The sequence below is a fragment of the Centrocercus urophasianus genome, unplaced genomic scaffold (assembly GCF_019232065.1).
Source record: "Centrocercus urophasianus isolate 14NV4802_14NV808 unplaced genomic scaffold, USGS_Curo_1.0 seq_11, whole genome shotgun sequence".
In the NCBI taxonomy this organism is placed as follows: Eukaryota; Metazoa; Chordata; class Aves; order Galliformes; family Phasianidae; genus Centrocercus; species Centrocercus urophasianus.
In genome coordinates this window covers 29812488-29839086 of record NW_024884253.1, presented here as the reverse complement: position 1 = coordinate 29839086, position 26599 = coordinate 29812488, and the positions used below count along the sequence as shown (strand labels likewise).

The window sequence follows — 26599 nt, the reverse complement described above, 5'->3', positions numbered from 1 at the left end:
ATCATAAGATTGAAAATGAGACCATCTAAGAATGCCTTCCATGCATTAGAAATGCAATCTAGACTGTAAACCTGTTCTGTACTACAGACTGTGGTATCTGCAAATACGTCTGTGCCAGTGCAAGAAAAAGAGTCCTTTGGTTACCACAGGTTTACAACACAATGATTGCTGATCCTGTTTCCTGATGAATGAGTTTGCCTTCACCTTCTAGATCTGGCTTTATATGTATGTCCAACAAAGTACTCTTACAAGGTAAAGCATAATATTTTCTTGTTGGTGTAGTAGATGGTAGTAAATGGTCATCCTATTATCTGTACATATCTTTGCTACAAGGCATGGTGAGGATAACAGAGAAAAGCTTGAGGTCTTATTTTGCTGTCCTAAACTTCAATATGTTAACATTTGAAGATGTTAACATTTGTAGACGATAATGGGCCATGTCCCTACAGATTTTAACAATACCATCAGCAATAATCTAGCACTGGTAAGGACTTCCTTCAAGACAGGGCTTGAAGGAAGCAATTAAAAATACGTCTTAGATCCTGTAATATCCTCCATTTCAAGGAAAAAACAATGGCATATGTTGAACCAAGGTCACTAGAAATACTGGCAAGACTTTGGGGTAAATTGAAGCACAAATTATTCCTCAATTCTTCCCCAGGTCCAGCAACTGAGAAGACTCCATATATACTTGAAGACTACTGAATTCTCTTAAAAACTACATTTAGGACTAAGTCAGATGTCAAATTCAGATGTGTAATAGAGGAAAAAAAAGACAGCTAATATACTTTCACCTCTATTACAATTCATAGTTTAGAGATGACATTTGAGACTCTTATGAGGTTCAAAAATCAACATGGTTCTAAAGAAGAATTAAGTACTCATGGAAAAGTGAATTTGACCTTTTCCACACTACACCAAGTCCAGAGCTGGGAAAAATTGTAGAAAAATGGGATGGTTTGGGTTGGTAGGGAACTTACAGACCATCTAGTTCCAGCTCCTACCAGGGGCAGGGACAAGTCCCACTACACCAGGGACCAGACCAAAGCCCCATCCAGCCTGGCCTTGCACATATCCAGAGATTCAACAGCTTCTCTCAGAGACCTGTCCTGAGAGACCCTGTCACTACCCTCACAGTGAAGAATTTCTTTCTTGTATCTAACTTAAACCTACCCACCTCCAGATCAAAACCATTACCCTTCATCCTATCTCTGCACTCCCTGATAAAAGAATCTCTCCCCATCTTTCCTGTGATTCCCTTTAGGTACTGGAAGGCTGCTATACAGTCTCCCTGGAGCTTTCATTTCTCTCAGCTGAGCAACTTCAACCTCTCACCCTGTCTTTGTTGGACAGGTACATTCAGCCCTCTAATCTTCCTTGCGGCCTCCTCTGGACCTGCTCCAGCATGTCTGTGACTTTTTTTAAGCAGCTGGGGCCCCATAAGAGTGGAACAGAAGCGATCCTTTGCCAGCTTAATCTATCAGAAAGACCTACAGGCTTGTCCTATTTGTTAACAACTGTAGTGTCTGCAGTGAAACTGAAGTTGGTCTTCACCAGCAAGGTCTCCCATGTCTTTGGGTGCACAGACAGGTCTCAAGGAGGAAGACAGAAACCACTGGAAGTGGAAGCTGATGTGATTTCTAGAGAAAATTTCAATCCATAGAAGTCCACTGGACCAAATGAGATATATCTGTGGGTTCCAAATGAACAATTTTTTGTCTTTTGTGGCCACTATCTGTCATCCTTGAAGAGCCACGCAGATCAGGGGAAGTCTCCAACAACTAGAGAAAAACCTCATCATCTTTATGAAAAAAGGCAAGCTGGTCAGCCTTACTTTAGTCCCTAGGCCAGGGACTGAAAGGGACTTCCTCACGCAGGAAGTCTTCTAAAAGCCATTACAGACACACACAGGAGAAAAAAAAGTTGCTGGGAAAAATCAGCATGAATTTATCAAAGACAGAATAAATACCTAAACAATAATAAATGCCTGAACAACCTGATTTTCTTTTATGATAGAAAAATAGGATTTATGAATAAAGTGAGAACTATGGATGTAATTTGCCTTGATTTTAGCAAGGCTTTGACACAATATCCCACAACATCGTTGTAGACAAGCTGGGATCTTAGAGTCTAGGAAATTTAATTTTAAATGATGAAAAACTGCTTGCAGGATAGTGGTATCTTTGTGAGATCCAACAGTAGCTTTCCAATACCTAAGAAAAGTTTGTCAAAATGATGGAGTTGGGCACTTCACAGAGGGAAGGTAGCAGCAAAACAGGAAATGATCATCATAAACAAACAGATGTTCCAACTGGATAAAAATCAAAAACACATGAATAAATAAATCAGTGTGAGGAAAATTATACGTTGTTCTGAGAAGCTGTGACATCTCCACCCTTGGAGAAGAAGAAGATGCATAAGATACATGCAGCCTTGCTGGAATGTGGTACTGACCCTGCAATTCAGATACTTCTTTAATTCCCCAACAACCTGCAAGACTCAATGGTTTAATAAAATCATAGCTGATTTTATTAAATGAGCAAATAAAAAATGTTGAAAATAAGGGTAAGTGAAAATCATCTTGTTCCTGCATTTATTCACATCTATACTCACACACAGGATACTTCAGACTTAAGTGATCAAATTGCAAATCTAGAGAAAAGATTTCAATTGGCTTGAATAATCTAAATCCTACAGAGACTAAAAGAACCAAGAATAAATACAAATGTAGGAAACTATACTTACTGCTACTTGTTGGCTCAGTAAACCCAACATTCTGTCCATTCCAACTCTTGTTTTCTCCAAGCTGAAACAGAGACAAAAGAAAGAGACAAATAAGTAAAGATTAAACTACTACTTAAACAGCACAATCATATTTATAAATTTAATTGAAAAATTCTAAAAAGGGTGACTTGGGATTGCCACCTCTGCTCACACATCTTTGCTAACATATTTTACTTTTGGTCTAAAGTAGGTTATTTAAGGAATGTACCCTTCATGAATAAACATTAATAACTACTGCCTAACACTGAAATATAAATATTTCTCCAAGGATTAGGCTCTACTCAATGTTACCAAATCAGACTTAAAATTAAATGTTAAAAGCAGCTCTCAACTGAAAATATACACAGACTACAGAGAAACTACATTCTAAAACAAGAAGATCCTAATATCTGCTTATGAAAGAATGCATAAATAATGCAAAGTACTTGAGTGTAATTTTAAAATATCTACTTGCTAGGAATCCACTTAGTTACATAAGTAAAACCAAAACAGATTCCTGTGATTTTTTTTTTTTCTAATACGTAGGGTTTTTGAGGAAGGTAATGGTCTTCACAGGGATTATAACTGAATCATAGAATCATAGAACTGGTTATGTATAACACTGGGTATTATGTGATACAGGAAAAGGAAGCAATTAACGTAAGACGTTCAGAATAAAACAATTCCTGAAATCTACAAAGTAAATGAAGTGTCAGCATTCTAGATTTATGTGTAAATGTAGAGAAATGTCCTCATGAACTGTGAGCTATTGACTGTCAGATCAATTAATGTGACACAAATGATCCTTTTCAAATTTCACTGAGATGCAGACACAGACAGAAAATCCTCACTATCAGTACAAGCTGAGGGATGCAAGGATGGAGCACAGTCCTGCCAAAAAGGACTCGGGGGTACTGGTGTATGGCAAGCTAAATATGAGCCAGCAAAGTGCCCTTGCAGCCCAGAAAGCCAACCATATGCTGAGCTACACAAAAAGAAGTATGGCCAGCAGGTCAAGGAAAGTAATCCTGCCCCTCTACTCTGTGCTGGTGAGACCTCACTTGGAGTACTGCATCCAGATGTGGAGTCCTCAGCACAGGAAAGACATGGACCTGTTGGAGAATATCCAGACAAGGGACACAAAAATGATCAAAAGGATGGAGCATCTCCCCTGTGGGGACAGGCTGAGAGAGCTGGGGCTGTTCAGCCCGGAGAAGAGAAGGCCTGGAGAGACCTGATAGCAGTGTTTCAGTATCTAAAGAGGGGGCTGCAAGAAGGAAGGGGACAGACTTCAGCAGGGTCTGTTGTGACACAACAAGGGAAAATGGTTTCAAAACTAAAAGAGGGGAGATTTAGACTGGATAAGAAAAAAGTTTTTTAGGATAAGGGTAGTGAAACACTGGAACATGTTATCCAGAGAGGTGGTGGATGTCCTGTCTCTGGAGACATTCAAAGTCAGGCTGGACAGGTCTTGGAGCAACTTGATGTAGCTGTAGGTGTCCCTGCTCAGTGCAAGGGAGTTGGACAAGATGACCTTTAAGTGTCTCTTCCAACTCAGATGATTCTATGATTCTGTGGCAGGTCTTAGAGACAGATGTCTCTCAAACTGGATACACAATTCCACAAACTTAATTTCACTTAACTTGTTTTATTCATAGAATGAATAAAAATATTATAAGTATATCCAGAGAAAAGACAGTTCTTCAAAAGAATACACAATCTGAATCTGCAAATATGTTTGTATGTGTATATGCTGTTACAACAGCATGGTTTTAGCATGAATCCACAAAAACATGACTGCAAACTCTCCCAAATGCACTGCTACAAGATGAATAAAATTCTAACACTCTTCCCATTCCCCTCTTTTGCTGTTTATTATTTACATCATGATGGAGAATTTAACAAGAATTCGACTGTCCATAAATTATTCTTAGTGCTGCTGTCTCACACAAATGTAACATACTCCAGTTTTCTTCTAAGAGAAGAAAGATGGCGATATGAAACGAAAAGGCAAAAAATGAAAAAGTGAAAGCATTACTTTCCATTCTCACCTGTAGAATATAATTTTGGTAGCTACAAAAAATCTCCCAGGGCACTATCTCAGTGCTCTGCACTTATACTACCAATGTGAAAATCAGTGAAAAACAGTGAAAATTCTCCGTTTAGAGGCCAAGTTGGTCTAGCTAATATGCATTGGGCTCCACTTGGCATGCAAAGAAACAAGCAAAAATCTTCTAATGGCACATCTTTACAGTGCAATTTATACGGAAGGAATTTTACAATGGTCAAATCGGTAGAGCTCTAACAGCTATTTTCCTTCTTCTCCAGCACCAGACATGTCTTGATTGAGGAGATTATCTGAGCGGGTCCCAGTTAGTGTTGACTCCTCAAGCAACAATGCTACAATTTTTAGTGCTGAATTAAAGCATCCTTCAGATCAATCAGAAGGCTGTATTTCACTCATACTGTGTACAGATACCACGAGAACGCTTGTCAAAAGAAACAGTCTGACACTCCAAATTTAAACAATGAAACAGAGTTCCAATGAACTCTGGAAATAAATAAATAAATTACTGCACTAACTCTTTGCTTTATGTGTCCACAGTATTTTGATCTGGTAATAAGAGTCCCAAACCCAGACGGTACTACTATCTCTCCTGCTCTATGTGTAGAGCACTTGTTCAGTTTGAGAACTGTTCGTTTTTTTTTTTTTTTTTTTAAATCTATACTAAATATTGTGTTTATGTGCTTTACATGGTCAGTCTACTGTATACAGAAAATCAATTCAGATGTTCTAAAAATATTTTATGTCCTTTAGCCCAACAAAACTATAAAAAAAAATAGATTATCTTGAATGCACCCATTTCACAAATCTTAAGTAGTGCACATTTTGTGTATACAGTATCATATTTGATCATTATATTCAAAATAATATTAGGCTTCTGTGCTTTACCCCAATTCTAAGATCTCTATTTCTGCAAATATGTAATTACACTTGTTTTACTGTTTTTTTTTGTTTTGTTTTTTTTTTTTTTTTTTTTTTTGGACAATGCATAGAATGCAAGAAAAGAAAGCAGCATCATCCCTTCCGTAACCACTCAACAGCACTACAAACAGATTTATCATGTGGTCCCTATAAATGCCCAGCAGAACATTCTGTTGACCTGAGTCAACAGTTGGCTTATGCAGCCACAGCAAACATTTAAGCTGTGATCAAAATATATACATGGAGGAACCGTGTGTGTGTGTGTGTGTGTGTGTGTGTGTGTGTGTGTGTGTGTGTATGTGTGTGTGTGTGTGTGTGTGTATAACAGAAGCTGTCCAGAGTCCACAGCTTAGCCAGATGCCTTGCTCTGATCTTGTCAGGACACAAAAAGTAAAACTTTAACACCTACTTTGATTACAAAACCTTTAATCAACGAAGTCAGGATGGGCCAGAGTGCTACTCCTAGAATTATTCTAGAATATATTCAATGGGAAGACAAATAGCAGTGAGTACTTTATGTATGAAAATTAATGACAACATTCTTCCCTATTCCAGAAGAGGTGTCCTCTCATTGTACCTATAGCAGTATAAAAGAGGAATATTTTTAAGCAGAAATATAAACACAAGTTACATGTACAATTTTGCATACAACTTCCTTCTGAAACTACATTTCTGTTCTCTATTGCTCTTACTACACTTATACTGCCTGCTGCCTTGAAATGAAGGCTGATCTCTGACATGCAACCCAGCACAGTGCACAAGTTTAAGGTTCTGTTCATACCAAGCGATTAGCTGGTATGGCAAAGAAATCTAGACAAAGATAGAATTTTGGCATCACAATTGGTTCTCACCTTTTCTGTCTGGTCTTGAAGAGGAGTAGAGGCTTTGTAACCCAGCTGTAGCAACATTGCTTCTGCTGCATTTCTTTTAGCTATCTTCTTGTTTGGGCCTGTTCCAGTAGTAATCTCATTACCTACTTTTACCTTAAAAAGAAAATATTAATCATAATTACAAAAAATGCAAGATCGTTTAACATCGCCACACAATAATCTTGTTGACCTACCATCAGCTCTTCTGATAAAGATTCAATCCTGTAAAAGTAAGAACCGTACCAAAGTGGATTACAATATTGCTTCCAAACTTAAAGCTTGTTGGGATTTTTCAAGATCCACAAATTTATATCAAAGAGCTACATTTCTATTTATCTTTTTTCCACCAACATCTGTGTCAATCCTGTTCTCTCTGCTGAACATCTTCCCCACTTATGTTTCTCACTCTCTCCTAACATTAGAATAACCTGGACTCCCTGGTACAAGCCTTCAGCAGCTTGCCAGCATCAGCAGGACAATATCCTGAGCAACGGAGAGACAAACAATGACCCAGAGATTGTGGTTCAAAAAGAGCAGTTTTTCAGATGGATAAAAACTATATTCACATTCCTTCCACCTCACTGCACTGCAAGAAATGCAGGAGTAGGAGCCGTTTCCTTTTTCTGTCTTCAGACCTGAAAGCTTTTATCAAAACTTTCTCTGAAAAGAAGGCTCCCTCACTGCTGGACCTGTGTTTGTACTGTCCAAAGCACTTCCAACAAACAAGATGCCTTTTACACCGCAAAGAGAAGTTAAAATGTCAAAAAAAAAAAAAAAAAAAAGACAAACTATAGATGATGAATATCCTCAAGTCTCAAACTCATTCCTTGAGTTTTGTACCATTCTTACCCTATTGAGGCTGTATGCATCTGATCTGAGGCATTAGTACTGTCACTGCAATTCATTTGTGCATTATTCAAAGTTCTTGAATAGCTGTACTTCAGTTTGTCCACTAAGGTATTTTATTTTCCAAATTATCTCTGGAAATAATACATGGTTCCAAACCATGTTTAAAAAAAAAAAGAAAGAAAGAAAGAAAAAAAAAAAAGAAACAGAAAATAAAATAAAAACAATAAAATACTCAAGGCAATCTGAATAAGAGAAAGCTTAGAGGTCAGTGAGATGAAGCATTCTGTACTGAGCTTAAAAGATGACAAAAACAGGCACACAGCTCTTAAATAAATAATATGTGTTATTTAGTAATTTATGGTATTCAATAATTATTCACTTTCCTCAAATCTTCATATACATTTTTTCCTAAAACTTTTAAGTTTTTTTTACTCAAATACTTATTAATTCTAAACAGAAAGAAGAGGTTGTAAATAAATGATCACGAACATCCCTTCAAAATACATATATAATTAAACAAAAACATTCAACCACATAAAACAGAAATATTAATAACCTTGATATAAAACCTTTATGATCTATGTAGATCAGAAATTTCAATCAGAAAACAGCCAATCTACTACAAGCTTATATGCAATAAAACTGAGAGACCTTAATGGGACAAGACAAAATGATAATTTATAACATAACCCACAATAAATCAACGTTCTGCTATTTCTCAGACCTGTAAAACTGGTTTAGCTATTATTATAACCTCTATCAAGGATTAAAGGCCTGACTACAAAGAGAAAGAGCTTTCTGAAATTAACTTTGGGAACAGAACACCAACTAATGTCATCAGAGGTTTTCTTCTGTTTATCTAGTGGTCAGGACAAGTAATTGGATCCATTTCATCACATCTAAACTAGCTCTTTGTGTGACAGATAAAAATGAACATATTATCTTTAGATATTTTACTTCCACATTCAATTAAATTAAATGAAAACACTGTTTAAGTAGTTTATACAAAGGCTTTATATTCTGATAAGGTCTTTTGCACGTCATAATGAATCCACAGAGACTTCCTGAAGTCAGGAGAAGCAGAAGTATGTTTTTGTGTGAAAGAATTAGAAAAGGGTAAATATATGGCTACAGTTTAGTAGTTTATAATATATATATTACTATATATATATATATATATATATATATAAAATATATATATATAGTTTAGAAGTATATATGAAAAGCAAACCCTCTATGAAATTTCTTTGATTTTTTTTCTTCACAGGTCTTCTCAGATAGTGGAATCTTTTACATATTCGCTGCTCTTAAGATTCTTTTTTTTATTCAAGCCAAATGCTTTACCACTGCTGAGAATTCTTCAGTGGAAAGCCAAATTCTCAGCTCATCATTCTAATACTGGACTGCGTTACACAGCACTTTGCTGACTCCACATGGAACCATCTCTAACTGGGGCAGGATTTGAGCACAGCAAAAAATATGGTCTTTTTCAAATATTTCTGAATAACATAAACAGTTGGAAATCCAAGATTATGTGCATAAATCAGAACCTAAAACACAAGGAACCCTATATATATATATATGTATATATATATATATGTATATATATATGTTTTTTTTTTTCCCAGAGATAAAAACAAATTGTTATCACTGAGATCCAAAGAAACAAAGACTGCTAGCCTGTCCAGACAGACACGAAGGAAAGATTTAAAGACTTCAGTGAAAATGTAACTTTTTCTTCTTGAGAAGAAAATGCTAGTACATCATAAACTCTGCTTATGATCAGAAGCGACGTTTTGGTGCAGCTTGTGGACAACAGGTCAAAACATGCTCAGGTTTCCTGTTCTGGACGGCACAAAATTATTCCAATATATATCATATGCTTGGCTACACCAAATCCCTGCAATTGTTCCAATTTAAAAATCAAAGAAACATTGATGACCTACTGTATTATATCCAAATCTATTAACTGGAGAGGCTAAAACGTGTGTCAGAAGGCTGTTTCTGTCATATTTCAAATAACAATAAAAGTACCGAAGCAGATGAAAATCTAAAAGGAATTCTTAGAAGATTTACAGTACTAATTTTTTTAAACCAAAACACTTGGTAATATGGAGTATATTCTTCATATTTCAAAATACTTGCTTGTAGTGCAACACTCTGATTAACAACTGCAAAACTTTCAAAAAGAAAAATGGAAGTATTTTTATTTTAAATTATGAACAAAAAGCAGCATTAGGGATGCAGCCAGAAACCACTAGGTGAAACAAAAATAAGAGTATAAAAACGTAACTACAAGAAAAACTTTCATAGGGCCCTAACTGTTTCTTTCCACCAAAAGAAAGAAGGAATAGGGCAGGGTAGTTCAATTGGAAGAGTCCTTCAAAGATTATGTAAGTCTAACTGCAAAGAAGTTCACACAGGTACTATGTTTCATACTCCAGTTGTATAGCTGACTGTAAAGCAAAAAGCTAAACACACTGGAATCAGCTTTTGTGTTATGCCACCATTTTTCTCATGTTAGAGCATGACAGAGCAAGGGCACTATCTCAGACACAACAGCAGATGGTACCTGCATAACAAACTCTCGACGGCGAGGCATCCCTCTCTCAGAAAGAAGCACATACTCTGGCTCCTTCTCCTTTTTGGCCTGTTGGATCTGAGCCAGACGACTGATAGGATTCATTCCTTGACCATATTCAGGTCCAGTCTAAAATAGGTTTAAAAGATATATTTCATTATGTATCAGTATTATATATGCTGTGCTGCCTTACTACCTCTAATACTCGTTTTAAGAGAAATAAGCAAATTTCACACCACCCACTGTCTGCCACAGTTGTAAGTAGCATGGATATTTATCAAAGGTGAGCTACTAACACCTTAATCTATCTATGAACGTCTTGTGGAGATGGACAAAATACAGATTCATCCATTATATTTCACTGCCCTATTTCTACAACCCTTCCCTGGGATCCTTAAAATAGACTGCTAGAATGCTGAACATGCAGTACATTAAGAAGAGTTGATTTTACACGGGAACAAAAAAGATCTGCCATATAACAAAGGAAGGTGCATTTGTCTCATAATTTCCATCTCAACATTCCTGCCTTCCATCCCACAATGCAATTAAAAGTGGAGAAAGCTTGCTCTGTTTGCATGCCAGAGGAATTTACCCTCAAAATGTTTGTATGCAGTGAAGCTAGGAAATACAAAAAACTCCAATAGCTAAAAATGGTACACACCATGAGTCACCCTCAAAGTATTTAAAATACTTCAAAATGTACAGATAATGGGAGTACTGATCTGATAGGGGAAAACAAATGGACAGAATTTTTTTTTGTCCAAGATTGCACAGACAGGTGAAAAACCACAGTCTCTACAATCTATTTGTATTAGTTCTGAAATACTTTTTGTGTTACTATTCATATAATGAATTCTCTCCCAAAGCAAACAACTTTGAAAATATGGTTTGTAAAACCTAAGGGAAAGAAATTTAAGATTCAAACACATTCATCTGATTTAACAGATGAATATCATAACACAACAGAAGAACTTAAAAATGCAGATGACGTTTGAATGTAGAATAGTTTTAATGTTACTGTGAAAGTTATTCTTCATTTGCAGCACAAATGAAGAGGCAAAGTTGTGCTTGTTTGAGCTTCTCAAACAAACAAGTGGTCAAAAAACTAAGAGATGATATTAAGAAAGCTGTGCAGCGAATCCTTATAGCGTTATCGCTGAAGTCGTTAGAGAAGATGAAGGTGAAAGAATTAAGACAATGTCATGCACAAGGGCAGCTGTGTGGGCAAGAAGCCAGCCAGAGACAAAGGGAGAGCAGTCTAAATAAAGTGCGCGACATAAGATACAGGCTCATAAATATATGCACAAGCATACAGGAGTTATTGTTGTCATTCTTTGTGATGCTCAAAATACATGCAGGTTAAACTAAAAGGAACAGACACAAGAAAAGCATTTCAGAAGACTTCATATTCAAAAAACGACAGCTTCCTACACAATCAGGTTATTTTCACTAACGTCTATTTCTAACATCACCAACTCTGGATAATTCAGTTCAAGACTGTAATGGCAAATGGTGTATGGTGAAATAAGAGGTTTTTACTTGGTTACACCCTTAGCTTCCTTCTTGAGCAAAACGTATCAAAATGAGATGGCCAGAGAAAACAGCCTTTTTCAGATCTCTCAGCCTTCAGATCCTTAAAGCTGCACTGATGTCGGTGGTTCTGAATTAATAACTTTTAATGCTATTTTTTTCCTAGCGGTTATTGAGAATTATAGACCATGAATTTCAGTAGGAGCTAATTATCTAATTAACCTAGATTTCCTTGGGAAATCACTTGTCCTGCTTTGAGGGCAAACAAAATAAGGAAGATTAAGAAACAACTCATGTGTTTTATGATTTTGCAGTCTCCAGAGTATTTGCTTAAACAAGATGGTTGTTCCTGCACAAATCTGCTCTCTGTGTACTTAGGATGAAGATTTCAAATGGTCACACTTCTGTGTATTTATTTATTTTAGTACCCTTCTTGATAATACTCAATGAGGACTGAATTCAAGCTATATTTAAAACTTCACATCATCCTGGTGTGATGTTACCTCACCTAACATAATACAAGCCATGGACATAGCTGTGCATTTCATCAAAAGCTGTGTATCGTCACAATTGTTATCAAATCCAGAAAACTTGAAGAGGTTTTTTTTTTTCTCCCTCTCAGAAACAGAGATGAAATTTAAACCCTAAAACATTACTCCAAAGCATAGGTTTTAGATGTGAAAGTTCCCTGCTATTTCCTGTAGTTTTTGTCTGGAGGCTGCATACTATGGGATCAAAAGTGACTGTAACACCAGGCACTAACAGCCCAACTCTCCATGATCATCACTAATCTAACACAAGTTTGAACTAAGTATGCTTTACATATACTTCAAGCAGTATTATTTTGCACAGGTCTAAGCGACCATCCAACATGCCAGGCGATGAAAAGTCATGTACAAAATGTTTACTATTACCTCACAAAATAATACTTCCTAAAATAAGGTATCATTTAGGAGATTTTGATCACTTGCAAAGCATCTTCACAAGGACTGAAAAGATGACAGGTTAATCCGATTAGCTGCACAGTGCTGAGACAATGAAGTGATGCATCATAAATATATGGACACTCTATGGCTGCTTTTGTTAGATCAAGTGGAGGATTGATTACTTCAGATGGTCTTTTGTTTCTGTTCATATTGAGGATAAGTACACAAACCAGGGCTAGTCACTGCAGGATAACTCAATTCTCTGAGTAGCAATAAATCTGCCACCAGGAATAAAAGCACCATTTAAGAAACTTGATCTTAGAAGATTCCAGAGACCCTAAAGTGATGTCTCATTGGTGCAGCAAAAAGCACATCAACATCTTCTAGGATTGCATACACTTTAACGGAGAGATAGTTCAAAGCCTACAAGTCCTCCTTGAATTGGTCTCCAGAAAATTTTCAACCTTTTTTTGAGAGCTGAAGGACGTTATCAAACAAATGCTAACCTTAACAAAGGCACATGAAACGAAGAAAGTATGACAAGTGACACGCTAGGCTGAGATGGGAACAAACTCTTGCATTTCTTTTAAATCTCTCCAGAATCAAAACAGACTGATGTTGAAAGCAGGAAACTCCCAAATCCAGCTCAATGAGGGAAGAAGCTGGACTGTACAGCACTTCTCCAGATCAGTAGTATTTCATATACTCAGTAGTATTTCATATACTCTCTCTGAGGAGGAAAGAGTTGAGATAAAGCATTATATATTCCAGTGAGGCCTCTCAAAGGAGATGATGCTAAAAATCCTCGTGAATGTGCAGAGTTGCTTGGAGGCTTTGATCCTCCACTACACTTGAACTAACGCTTGCTGTGATGTGAGCTCAGTTAAGAGACAGCTCCTTACAAGCCATTGCATTGGAGAATTTCACAGCATTGTCAGAATTAAATAAATAAGTAAGGTATGAGATACAAACAAATTAGTAACAATATTGACATAAAATGGCAAATGAGCCTTTACTGACTTAAAATCTGAGTAACTGTTTCTCTCCCAGCAAGTATTCTTAATTCTGACAAGGGTAGACACATACCTTCAATATTGTTTTTGGACGTTTTTTGAAGTACAGTTTTGGCTTTTCAATCACAGGAAGAGGAGGAAGCTTCTTCAGCTCTTGAAGGACAGACATTGCAGCACGTTTCTTTGAGAGCTTCTTACTGTTCCCTTCTCCTTCTGCAGTGAATTCTCCTACTGTAACTCGTGTGACAAAGCTCTTCATGTGAGGAGGTCCACTTTCTTTTATCACCTTTTAAACAAAAGTGTTTGGAGTAAAATCATCCTATAACCTAATGTTTATATTTTTGTGCAACATACTTAATACCAATGAAGTCCTTCTCCTACTCGGAAGCATTCAGATGGGTTTTCACAAAATCTAGATGAGTCTTAATGGCAGTGCCAGGTTTGAGGACAGAAAATGAAGGCTGACAGAATAACATTAATCTAACCATCATATACAGTATTTCACAGAAAATACAGTAGACCTGCATTTCCAAAATATATCAGTTACACAGTATACAGCAGTAACACATATTTAAAACAAGGCTGCTGTTGTCTTCTTGCAAGGCACTTCCCATACTGAAGAATTTCAATTCATGAAGGTCCATCAATCTTTCTCTCCATACAACATATTCAAAACGGTGCTTACACAGCACTGTTTGAATATGTTGATCATTTTCTTCTGTTATCATTAGAATCTGGAATGTTCATACATGGTTCCAAACTTCCATCCCTAAAGGGCAAAATTTTGACATTATCCGAGCTGCAGACAGTACTGCCTGCTCTTAGCTCTTACCTTGCCAGAGCACACAGCTCAGAGACATCATGCCCACTAGAAGGGCTGCCATAGCATTGTCCCCACAACAGTCAGCTGGCCCTCTCACCAGAAGGGAATGGTCAAGAGAAGCACCGTCACTCACACAGAAACCAGTTCTGGAAATTTTAATTCGTTCATCCATTTCCAAATATACACAAGATGAAAGACAATGAGAAAACGCATTTGAAGTACTCCTCCACTACTAAAAGTTGTAATATGAAAACATAAAGTTGAGAAGTTCTGAATGGTGCACCTTTGTTTAGTGTTTTTCTGTCTACACTCTTCCATGCACAGGTATCCTCCTAGGAGGCAGTGCTGGTAGGATGTAGTTACCAACAGACCACAGTACTGCACATGCTAAGGCAGCCATCTGTTCATGTACGCAACACTTAACTGGTCTGGATAATGTCTATCGGGAATTAGAGACCTCATCTGGGAAAAGGTTCAGTTATTTTGTTTGATGGGCGGAAGCAGTTACCTAATTTAATCTTTGGTACATGTAATGTGTGCAAGGAGAGATTAGAGCATCTGACAGGCACATCTCTCCATTGTCTTCAAAAGCAATACAAATATATGTTTTTCAGTAGGTACAGTAACATCAAACTATCCACTGAAGAAGTATAATGCCTGAGTGCAAGAGAAGGGAGGTAAAGGTGCTAGGCCCTTCTTGGTGCAATAACTGTATTTTTAATGGACTGGAACCTTCAACCTTAGTATTATTAAAACATGTTTTGTATTAAAGTTCTTTTTATCAAGGTCATGTCCCTTGCATTATTTAGTTTTGCAGTTACACTGTAATGAGGCCTCCCTAGGCTTGTATTTCTTTTTAAACTCTTTTTTGTGGCATTTTCACCCAGCAAACACAATTATCACAGCATATCTCAATAAAAAGACACAAAATGAAGACTAACAGACCACTTTGTCCGCATTTTGTCCACATTTTCACAGAATAAGGCAGCATCTTTACCAGCATGCAACGCTTACACTGCAGTCCAGGAGTGTTCCCACTCTCAGATTCAGGGTAATGATTTCAGAAGTGTTTTCAACACTGCTTCACTTGAAGGTGAAGTGTGAGAAGCGGCCGTGCCTTCATGGCCCCCAGCCTAAACCAGGGAAGCTGAACACCCAGGGTCATTCCACTGCAGGCACAGGAGAGCTATGTTCCTGCACTACATCCTTCAGCACTGCCCTTTCCTTTGTCATTAGTATGCACCCTGACTACTGCACAGCACTATCCAAATCTTACAACACGCCAGCTGTAAATAGTAAGGCTAAATTAGTGTTACTAGAGTCCTTAATCTTTTTGTGGTCTTATTAATGGCATTATATAGGTGTTTCTACTTATATGCAATGCAGCACATTAATAAAATATACAACAATGTAAATACTGACCAGATGAAAAAGGACAACGTAACTTGCTTAACAAACATAATTGCTGAGATCCTTAAATATAAGTTTTATATAAGTTTTCTCATATATATATATATAAATGCACATGAAAGTATATATATGGAAAAGAATTTTAATATAAAACCTGATTATATTTTCATGTGCATGAATATAAAACCAATGTATTCTGCTGTAATTTTCATCTTTGAAACATCTAAGCATGTGGCACAAGGTAAATAATTGCCTGGAAAACATTCAAAACTGTTTCTTTGTTAGTAAGTATATGAAAAAAGTCTGTACTGTCAATGGAATGAACCCCATAGAATTCGGATGGGATCTGGATCAAGCTAAACATCCAAAATTGGTAATTTAGCAAAAAAATATTTACCTAACAACATTTTTTGTTAACCTCAGATTTTAGATCTTTTTATTCCACATGATTTCAAACAGTTGTTCTATAAGCCTAGGCACACAAAACACTTAAAAGAAACTCAGCCTTTGCTCTCCAAGAACACTATATGCATTAGTACATTAAACCATTTCCTCAGTTGAAAGATACGACCTATGGATCAAATCATGGCTAATTTAAAGCTGAGAATTTGATTAAGGGTGACAGTTCAATACACTTTTCTTCTCTGTTCCACTGATTTAAAGAATAATTCCAGCAAGAGAAAACACATGGGGCCAAAACTCATCTAAGGTCAAGTTACATCAAGAGTGAATTTGGCTCAATTTAATGAATCATGCTGACAAATGAAAAACAGCAGTCCAATTACAATGAAAGACCAATGCTGCTTCAATTATTAAAGAGACTACAGGTATAAAAATCAAAAGACAATGACAAGATTAAATGGACATTAAAAAAAAAAAAATAAATAACAGAGAAGACAAAGAACAGGTCAGTAAAAACATGTCACCTATATCTACGATTATTTAGAAAATACCAATATATTTCCATGTGCTTGTGTGGGCTGACATGTCAGATTTTTCCAATGTAAAATAAAAAGAGTCTGGATGGTTTATTAAAACAGACGAATGAGAGCTACTCAGTACATTCATCACCCAGTCTGAAAGACTAATGCCCAGGAGACCAGGAGCTAGATGGGCACAAAACTCCTCGCCAAGAACATTCTCAACCTTTCAGAAGCATCAATCTGCTCTACTTCTAGCTCAAAACACTGAGCCTTCATCTCACTTTGACCAGAAACAATTTGGGAAATAAAACAACAATCTGAAACATCCTAAGGCATCTGATGCCTGGTGTGAATACTGGACCATTTCTACACAGTTCTTCTAACTCTGTTGACTTCAGTTTTGTCTTCCAAGCCAACCTAATTCAATACTAACAAGTTGGGAAAGTAAAAAACATCCATGATGCTAGAGAACCAATACAGGAAGATTTCAGTTCATGCTAAAGGATGAAATTGGAGGTAAAATCTTAGAACTGTTCTGACAATTCCTAGCAGCTTTGTACCTCTCCTTAAAAATTGCTCATTTTGCCCACATATGCCTTTAGAGTTGTATAGTGGCTGAAAAGTTGACAAATAAAGGGTAAGTAAGGATACATCCATGGTAGGTGTGTTATGAAGCTTTTATTATTATTATCATTATCATTATTTTTATCAGAACTGAATGGTTTTATTGTAGTTAGCAATTTAATTGATAGAAATTCTTTAAAACTCTTCCTAATGCCCCAAGGCAATTAAAATTAAATTAAAATTTAAAATATAAAACATTATACAAAACAGGACAAACAGAACAAGCACCTAACACACTGGCAGAGCAGCTGGAATGAAACCATGCATAGTTTGAACAGTTACATTAAAAAAAGAGAACTCCTGGGTTCTGCACGCTCTCCTTATTTTCCACCCCTTATGCAACTCTGAGAATGTGTTTACATAGAACTTTACATATCTTTATGACCATTAATTAGTTGCATAACGCAGCACTGTTGGAACATTTGCTAAAGCTTCGTCAGATGAAGAGAAGGCAGATCATTTTATAGCCATCGCACAAAAACAAGCTGGAGAAAGCTTTGATGCTGCCTGGAATAACACAAAACCATTTGTAAATAAAATACTATTAGAAACATCAGATCCCCGGGATTATCCATAATTGCTTAGCAGACTTACTGAAATACAAGCTAGTACCAAGTTAAATCAAAATTCTATCTTAAAGTGTCACGTATACCCGGATTTAAGGGCAGGAAATAACACAAAACCTGTCAGGACAGCAAAAAAATGTCTTTTTTCAATGTTGTTAACATTCTTTGGCAAAGGACACGTTAGACTTTTTCTGCACTAAGTGTCTCTTTCTTCATTCTCTCCTTACCAAATGCTCTCCCTTAAATAAGTTGAAACACAGGCACAAAGTTAGGAACGTATTCAAAGTACTACGCCTCTTTCCATTCCAACATCCAAGCTATTCTTTGATCTGTGACCATTCACCTCTCTGTATTTTACTGTACTGATTTCTGTGGAACTGTTCCAAATATTTTTAAATACTTAAGGTAGAAAATAACTTGTGTGAAAACTGAAGCATTAATTCTTCTCTTCCTTTCTGAAACACAGGCATGTTTTTCCATTGCACTGATCATACACAGGAATTACATTCTTTCCATGCGGTTGCAAATTGATAAGCCAACACCCCCAGACTCCAGTTTTATGCTTGAGACTTTCTCAACTTTCCAATTAGTCCATATTATACTTTTTTTTTTTTTTTTTTTGCAGTTATATTCCCCATATATGAAATACATACAAATTTGTTATACCAAGGAATTTCTTTGTCAAAATCAATACTCAGTATCTTTGGCTCCCTTGTCTAGCTTATGAGTGATTTCTCAAATTTCCAATAAGGACCAAGTAGCTCAGTTGACATCAACCAAACCATGAGTACTGGCCAAAAAAATCAGTAACTGCATAAAGCATGCAGTACAGCACGTCACTTAAGAATATGTATTTTTAACATGCAAACATGTTCATGCATGTCAAGATGAAAAAGGCCTCGAGAAAATAACCATCACCAGTGAAGGCACTTCCCATGTCCTTCACATTTGCTCAGTGTAAATGTGTAACAATACATCCACTTTTTCTGCATTAAAAAAGCAAAATTTTTAAAAAAAGGGCAAACAGCTTGGAAGTCTGGTGGCTTCTACCACCATAAGGTTAGATTTCTACAGTTCGTGTAAAAACTTTTTCATCGGAAAAGTTCTGCTGTTGTTATCACTCAATCCCCCAGGTAGTTCAATGAATGCAGCAAAAAAAATTCTCAATTACTTAATGTAAACAAAGGTATAAGAAGTAGATTCGTAGACTGAGGCTTAAGTAGAGATAGATCAGGTGTCAAACAGTGTGGAAGACTGAAAGGAAGCCTTGACTTTCTGAAAATAGAACACTGGATGCAAAGTCTCTTACTGGGAACTTTTGTACAGCATGAATACTTGCAGTTAAAGCCAAGACTTCATTTAACTCTATTTTGAAGATTATCTGAAGTCAGTTTGAGTGTGGCGACTAATTCTGATCTCACAATATTATACAGAAAATGCATGAACTGCCTTCCTGCAATTTACTTGTTTCCAGACAAATATTGGCATTATACTTTTTCTGAAAGAATGTCTCATTCTATAGTAGAAGCTCAATTTCTCAGGTACTGATACAAATCAGTCATTATAGATACCAACATACCACTCCAGGGACTGAATCTTAATCTTCCAGAGGACAGCCCTGTCAGTCTTATTTTGGTGCCTGGAAAAATTGTAGAGACTATTCTAGGAATTCCTGAAAAACACCTGAAAGACTATCTGGCCGTCGGTCACAGGCAACACAGGATCACAAGGTGAATGCTTAACAAACTCAGTGTCTTTTTATGATAGTTATGCACCCAGATGATGAAGGGAAGGAAGCCAGTTGATGTTTTCTTTTTGTATTTCGGCAAAGCTCTTGATACTGTTTCTCACAGTATCCTTCTAGTCACTCTGTCCATCATACATAGGGTTTGAATTTTCGGTGCTCCTGCATGGAGCCTTTTGGGACCCTTCCAACTCGGAATATTCTATGATTGTACCAAAGATATTTATTTATAATTTACATGAATTTAAGTGTCATTTTTAACCGTGTTGAGTTTCAGTGCTGGATTCTTCAATACTTTCTCAGCAAACAGGTAATATGGAATACATACCTCAAAACTGACAGGTATATTGCGCTTCAAAGCAATTTCAAACACAACACTGATCTCAGACTTGTTTGCATCTTTGTCTTCTTCTGTTTCTTTTCCTGTTTCTCCATTCTGAAAATGAAAAGCACACAACGATAATAAATTCTCTGTCATTTTTGCGTTCTTCCATCACACTGTGAATAAGTGTTGGGTTCCCCACCTCAGCGCCCCATTACCAGCCACTCACTGACCTGTGAAGCCAGATATGAAGCAGTTATGCTTCATATCAAACGAACACAAACACATTGTTTTATAAACCAATGATAGAGGGCAAAACAAGCTTCCATGGGTTTTAGTCTTATAAATGGCATGGCTAATTATCATCTGAATACAAGCTTTGAACACAAGTATTAAAGACCCTGTGACCTGCTTAACAGCCTCTCTGTGGGTGCCCCTCCTAAGCAAGGACAAAGTCTCCTGTACTTCTCAAGAAAGACTGAAGACAGTACTTCTGTCAGAAGGGACAGAGTGAACCCTCCTGTGCTTTGACTGGGTCACCAGGTTACAGGTGTCCCCAGCAGGTCCAGCTGCTTAGCGGCCCCTCTGTCGGCTTCCCTCTGGGAATTAATGACCAGTATGAAAAGGTAGTGACAGAGAACAGCTTGCTCAACACAGAAAGCTATTTATTTATCCATAGGAACATAACAAACAAAGAGGATTAGAGATAAAACAACAAAAGGCACACGCAAACATTATCTTGCATAAAATTTGGCTTTGCTTTGCACTTTAGGTTAAACGCTATTTTTTTCAGACAACCACTGGCACAGGGACCAGATATCATCTCGTGTAACTGCTGCCTTATGGTGTCACTCTCCTAGGCTACATTTTACTTAGTTTACAGAGGTTGATCTTCCAGCTACTTTCACACTGCAGTACCCTGAATGCTTCAAACTGGGATCTCTCAACAGACGTGTAATTTTGGCCAGACTCCTAATTTTTTATTACTGGAGGTAAACATCAAAGAAGTTTGGGATGAACTAGGTGGATTCCTGCAGAGCTCCCATCTTACATAATCAAGCCTGATGTAAATCTTCAGCCAGCAGCACAGCTACAAAATCCAGATACTGAAGTTAAAATAACAGTAAAAAGTAACAAGTTCTTCAGAATAACAAGGGAATTTACCAATATTGTATCTATCATTTCTTATCTCTAAATATATACCATATGTAATAAAAAGGAAGACCAGAAATACACTAGCAGTGGTACAATACACAGTCTTTGAAGCATTTTTTGTCTCACTAAATGCTTGCCTCCATAAAAGCAATTTACATCCCTGTCACTGATCTTCAGCTACATATAAGACAAAACTGATAAAGGTCTGCAGAACCTGCTGAAAAGAAAGGGTACAGTGTAAAGCAGAAACAAGGGGAGTTAGAATGAAATTATGTAGGACTTCTAGCTCATTTCACACAAGGAAATGTAAAGTACTACTGAAATCAAGAATGTGCATCATTACAGGACAGGCAAAGCATTGATTCAGTGAAAGACTCAGACTTGCTGAGAATTATCAGCTGAATGGAGTTAAAAGGACAATATTAAAAACCAAAAATGTATCTTCGGGTAGACAGAATGTCAAACAAATAGTGGAGTAACATTATTTTGTAAACAACTTTAGTGAAAATCTTACACAATATGGTATTCAATTAAGTCTGTGTTTTATAAACTGAAGATCTGAAAGGCAGACAAAAAAAGCCACACAGATGAACAGCTGGTTGGAAAGAAAACAAATTTACACCAAGACATTATGGAAACCATTAGTTCTACAAAAAGATTTAAAATTACTTAAGCATAATCTCTAAATACATAGAGGGAACAGACTTTTCATAGCTGTTTTTAGATTTAGCAAAGATAAGAAAATACTGATTAGACAGAAAAGCTAGGTGAATTTAGCCACATTCAGCTTCGCACCAAATTTATTTTATATCTGAAAGGGGGAACAGTAGTCACTGGCATAGTTAATATAAAATAATACCGATCCATACAGAATTAATACTGAAAATCACTGAATTTCCCCTCCACCCTTAAAATTTCAGCCCTTGCATATCCTTTCACCAAGAACAGTGGAGTGACTAGCTGGAACTTCCTCGCCTTCGGGAAGATAAAATATGCTCAGGAGTGTCCCAAGTACTTTGAATTTAAATTTGATCTTCATTCCAGAGCTGACACTTTAATTGTAAGGCCTTTCTTAGCCACAAATCTATGAGATAGTAAGGTGCTTTGGCAGACACACAATAGCTCTTTTATGTAAGCAGTTTCAGATTCACCTACGCTCCTGCTCTGCTTGCTGATCATTTCTTGCTTCTACTCACCTCACGCTTTCCATATATTTGCTCAAGGAAGCACTAAGATGGTAATATTATTTAACAGTTTAATATTGATGGGGGATTTTATCCTTAATGCAGTTAAAAAAGAAGTAAATAAATGTGGGCATCAAGATGAACGAAGACTATACAGAAGCCTCATTAAGCAAACAGGGTTCTGAAGATCAGAGTTAAAGACCTACTTAGCGTGCTATTTTACACAGACCCCACTCCAGCAAGGCTCACCAGTGGGATGCAGGGCCAGCCTGGTCTCAGCAGGCCTATCTCCTCCCTTTCCTGCTCTCATCAGAAGCAATCTGGCACTGGCCAGAGAAGAGAGGAGCTCCACCAGTCAAGCAATCAGAACCAGTCATAACTCACGTACTGCACTGATCCATGTGTGAGGCATGGGGAATCTCACATCTTCCTTGGCTGATCCCAGCATTTCCATTCTGCTGAAGGAAGCAGAACTCTACAAAGCTGGTGCAACCCTATGGTGAGGGCACATCCCTCCACTCTGCAATTCACATGACCAGCAGCAGAGAAGAGCCCAATCCTTGGCAATATGAGGCCCTAAATTCCACCTTAACCTGCACTTCTTGGGGTAGATGCACCTAACCTCATATAATTCATCTCTGTGTAGTCCAGAGTCACTTAAGAGACAAAGAGGATCTTTCATCGTTCCTACCTACAACCAGTAGCCTCAGCCTGACTAAGATACACAGGCTTTCCTTGGAACTTCATTCATTTTCCTGCCCACAGACATCTGCTACTGAGATCCTACAGCACCCCAGACAGCCTTCAGCTGCTGCACCAGAATGTCACAGCACTCCCACGGATCTTATCACTACCACGCAACTCCTAACACACCCAACACACGTTATTCTCTTTTGACAGTCCTCCTTTAATTTTTTCTTAGTTAGTCGTGGATTTGATTCAATTTCACCACCTTCATGGAGGTGAAGAGGAGCATAAAGTTACTTCCTTAGCTCATGAGTGGGACAGCAATACAGAACGCTGCAAGAATTTAGGAAACTCCATTTGCCATGGTGACATCTCCTAAAAGCCCGCACATCAAAACAGACACTAAATAGATCCAATTAGACATGAAGGTTAAAGATATTATTACTTTTCTTAGGTAAATATCATACACACAAAGGTTATTAAATCTCTGTACGTAAACCAGGTATGCATCCAGATTATTTACATATATTATTTATTTTCTTATACTATGTACTATCCTCTGCATTTCAGATAAGAAAAAAAGATTGTCTCCTGATGCATTATTTTTCGCCTATCTGACTGAGCAATTTTATTATTCAGTTTTTAAAATAATTTTGGTTTCATTTGTACTTTCAATTTGCAAAGATTACTCTGTGACTAATTTTTCTGCCAACTTATTTTAAAATGACGATTTTCGTTTTGAAGTAGCAATATACAGCACTTAACACACACAGCACCAAGAAAGCTAATTATTCAAAAAGGGAACAAAGAGCTGAAAGACTAAAACCATCAGACAGCTTTGCAGTAGACATCAGTGACCTCAGTCATGTTCCTAGGTACACTGGCAACACGTCACTTAAGACCACATTCATGGCACGACAGTCATTTAATACTAATTCTTCATGAAGACACTGATTACATTGACATTTTCTTGACTTTTGGTATAAACTCTTGGGAGTTCATACTGCTGGACTTTGGGATAAACTCTTACACTGTGGACAGTTTCATCTTCAAATGCCTGCTTATTTTCACTGTTGAAGTCACGTTCTATGTTAGGTGTGCAGTTATAAAGAAAGAAACAACGCTAATGATTTCTTTGCATTTCTTCTCTACCTTTAGGGCTAATATGAAAACAGAACACTTAAAATTAGACACTGAAAAACTAGTAAGTAGATTGTTGAACGTGGTACCAAAACATGAAGGTTAGGAATGGCATGTTTTCTGAAACACAAACCTGAGGTAATTTTTCTGGAATAGGCTCATTCTGGAGAGCTTGTAGGGCCTTCATTGCAGCATTATGTCTAGCAGCCTGGCGAGTCTTTCCTTCACCAAAAAACTCACTGTTGCCAACAGTTAACTGGACATAGAAAATTTTAGGCACTGGGCAGTGATACCTGTAAAGAAGTCATGAACAAGTTAATGCCTTTCTATGTGTTAGAAAGCAGCAATATAAGTTACAGATTTTAACCATCCACTGTATGCAATATAGAATGGTAGCTAGGACTACAACATTGTTTTTGCTCACAGAGTAAGCCCTCTCAAATACATGAAAATTGACCAGCAAGGCAGCTCCTACATGCACACCAGCTCTTCACCCCCCATTTCCACTCCTCTGCAACAAGCTGGGCAGTGTTCCAAGTCAGCAGCCTTGTGCTGCTGTCTTCCTGGCCTAAGCCTTGAGAGAATTAGGCCTAGGAGAACTGAAAGCTCTGTGGAAGTTACTTCTGGGAGGCAACAACCAGTCCCAGGGGCAAGTGGCACAGAGAAAGAAGGAACACAAAGACCCTCCCACAGGGACAACAAGCCTGCACAGTTTAGCAGAGAGAAAGTCAGATGGAAGACAGTGAAGGACCTAGACAACATATTTCTGGCCTCTAGTTGAAGCTCAAGCATTGAAATTGTCGCAGAGGTTAAAGACTTCTCCTCCAAAAGCATAACAAAGCATAGGGAGAAGCTCTCCTCCAGCACCAACTGGAGTAGCCAAACTTTTTTGCAGGTGCTGAAAGAAAAGCATAAATCACCACCCATTGGTTTCCCTTTTTGCACCAGAAAAAAATTCCAAGCATAATGGCAGAGTTTGTTGTTTTGAATATGTTTGAAAGGCACTGAAAGATAAAGCAAAAAACTGAAAAGTTTTCCTATGAACTAACACAGTTATACCTCAGAGAAAGCAGTACCCTTATTCACATCAACTCCAACATCTCTATTTTCAGTAACAGAAATAGCTAACACAACTCATGCTCCCTACTCTGACACCTGTCCCTTGCTAGCAGGGAATGAAGAGTCAGCACGCCATTCCTGGTTTTGGAAGGTTCTGCCAAAGGAGCATGACAACAAACTTAAGAGCTTGTCTACATCAACGAGTTCTACAGAAAAAATGCATTCCCCAAAAACACCACAAAAAAGTAATCTACAACAGATAGTTTTATATAATTAATGCTAAAATAATAATCTTTTAACAGAAAATTCTGAAAAAAAAAAAAAAATCCTTTATTTATATTTTATGCAGGTAAGGAAATTAGTTTCATATTCAATAGTCTGGTCTGCCTGAGGAACTTTCCTTAGTGTTTCTTCTAACACGCTGGAGATTTTTTCCTTGGAAAAACATACACATATGAGGAATGTTTTCTCCTTTATGACATATAACTTGTACCTACTTTATAACAATATACAAAAGCCCCAAATTCTGAAAGCTTGGACAAAAGCTCGATCCACTGCAACAATACTAGAACCACTCAAAAACGCAGCAAAGTACTTCTTCCTCTTAAAAGCTCCTTATTAAACCATTCTTTCCTTTTTTTGTGTGTGATGACCTTTCATATGAAGACTGACTTTTCATTAATACGTGTAACTGATTTGTTTCAATTATAAAGCAAAATACATTTTCTTCTGTTAGCAGCACATTTCAAGTTCAAACAACTGTGAATAAGCAGCCCATTCTTATTGTCCCTGAACTTTGTGTCAAGTTCTAAAAACATGTTTATACGGAAAGAGGAAAACCATAATACTGGCTCCAATAAGCCTCCAGCTATAGGGCCTTGGAGGGCTGAGCTAAGTTGCCTTTATGAATGCAGAAAGTGGGCACTTACTTTGCTTTCCTGTTTACAGTTTAACACGGTTATAGGGAATTATTAAGGCCTAGAAATGCATTTTCTTGTGTAAAATTTTCATAAAATTATAGAATGACTTGACTTTGAAAAGATCCTAGAGGTTATCTGGTCCAGTGCAGTGACAAAAGCAGGGTCGAACTCTGAAGTTATACCATCTTTTTCAGGCACTGTCCAGGGTATTTTGGTATCTTCAAAGATGCACATTCTAGAACATCTCCAGACAGTCTGCTCCAGTATTTGACCACCCATTCTGGAAGGGTTTTTTTCTCATATATGTAACTGTAATTTCTCCTGCTGCAACACATGTCCATTGCTTCTCAACGTTTTGTTGTGCATTGCGAGAAGACTTTGACTTTGTTTTCTTTAAAAATACATCACATTAAATGAAGTCCACAGTAAATTCCCTATCCCTACTCAGCTTCCTCTTCTACAAGCTAAACAAACGTGGCTCTTTTAATTTTTACCTCATACATCATGAGGAATTCACCACGGATG

The 26599-nt window shown here is 37.2% G+C and overlaps 1 protein-coding gene across 3 annotated transcripts in view; it reads right to left on the bottom strand.

The window, feature by feature from the left end:
* The window catches only part of STAU2 (staufen double-stranded RNA binding protein 2), a 166289-nt gene that overhangs the window by 90218 nt on the left and 49472 nt on the right, over positions 1–26599 (bottom strand). For all 3 annotated transcript variants that reach the window (XM_042839471.1, XM_042839465.1, XM_042839479.1), the window contains exons 6-11: positions 24229–24388; positions 19936–20043; positions 13591–13803; positions 10040–10177; positions 6601–6732; positions 2746–2806 (exon numbers count right to left, since the gene is read on the bottom strand). In XM_042839471.1, the coding sequence (XP_042695405.1) occupies positions 2746–2806; positions 6601–6732; positions 10040–10177; positions 13591–13803; positions 19936–20043; positions 24229–24388 (812 nt within the window). The remainder of the gene's footprint in view (positions 1–2745; positions 2807–6600; positions 6733–10039; positions 10178–13590; positions 13804–19935; positions 20044–24228; positions 24389–26599) is intronic.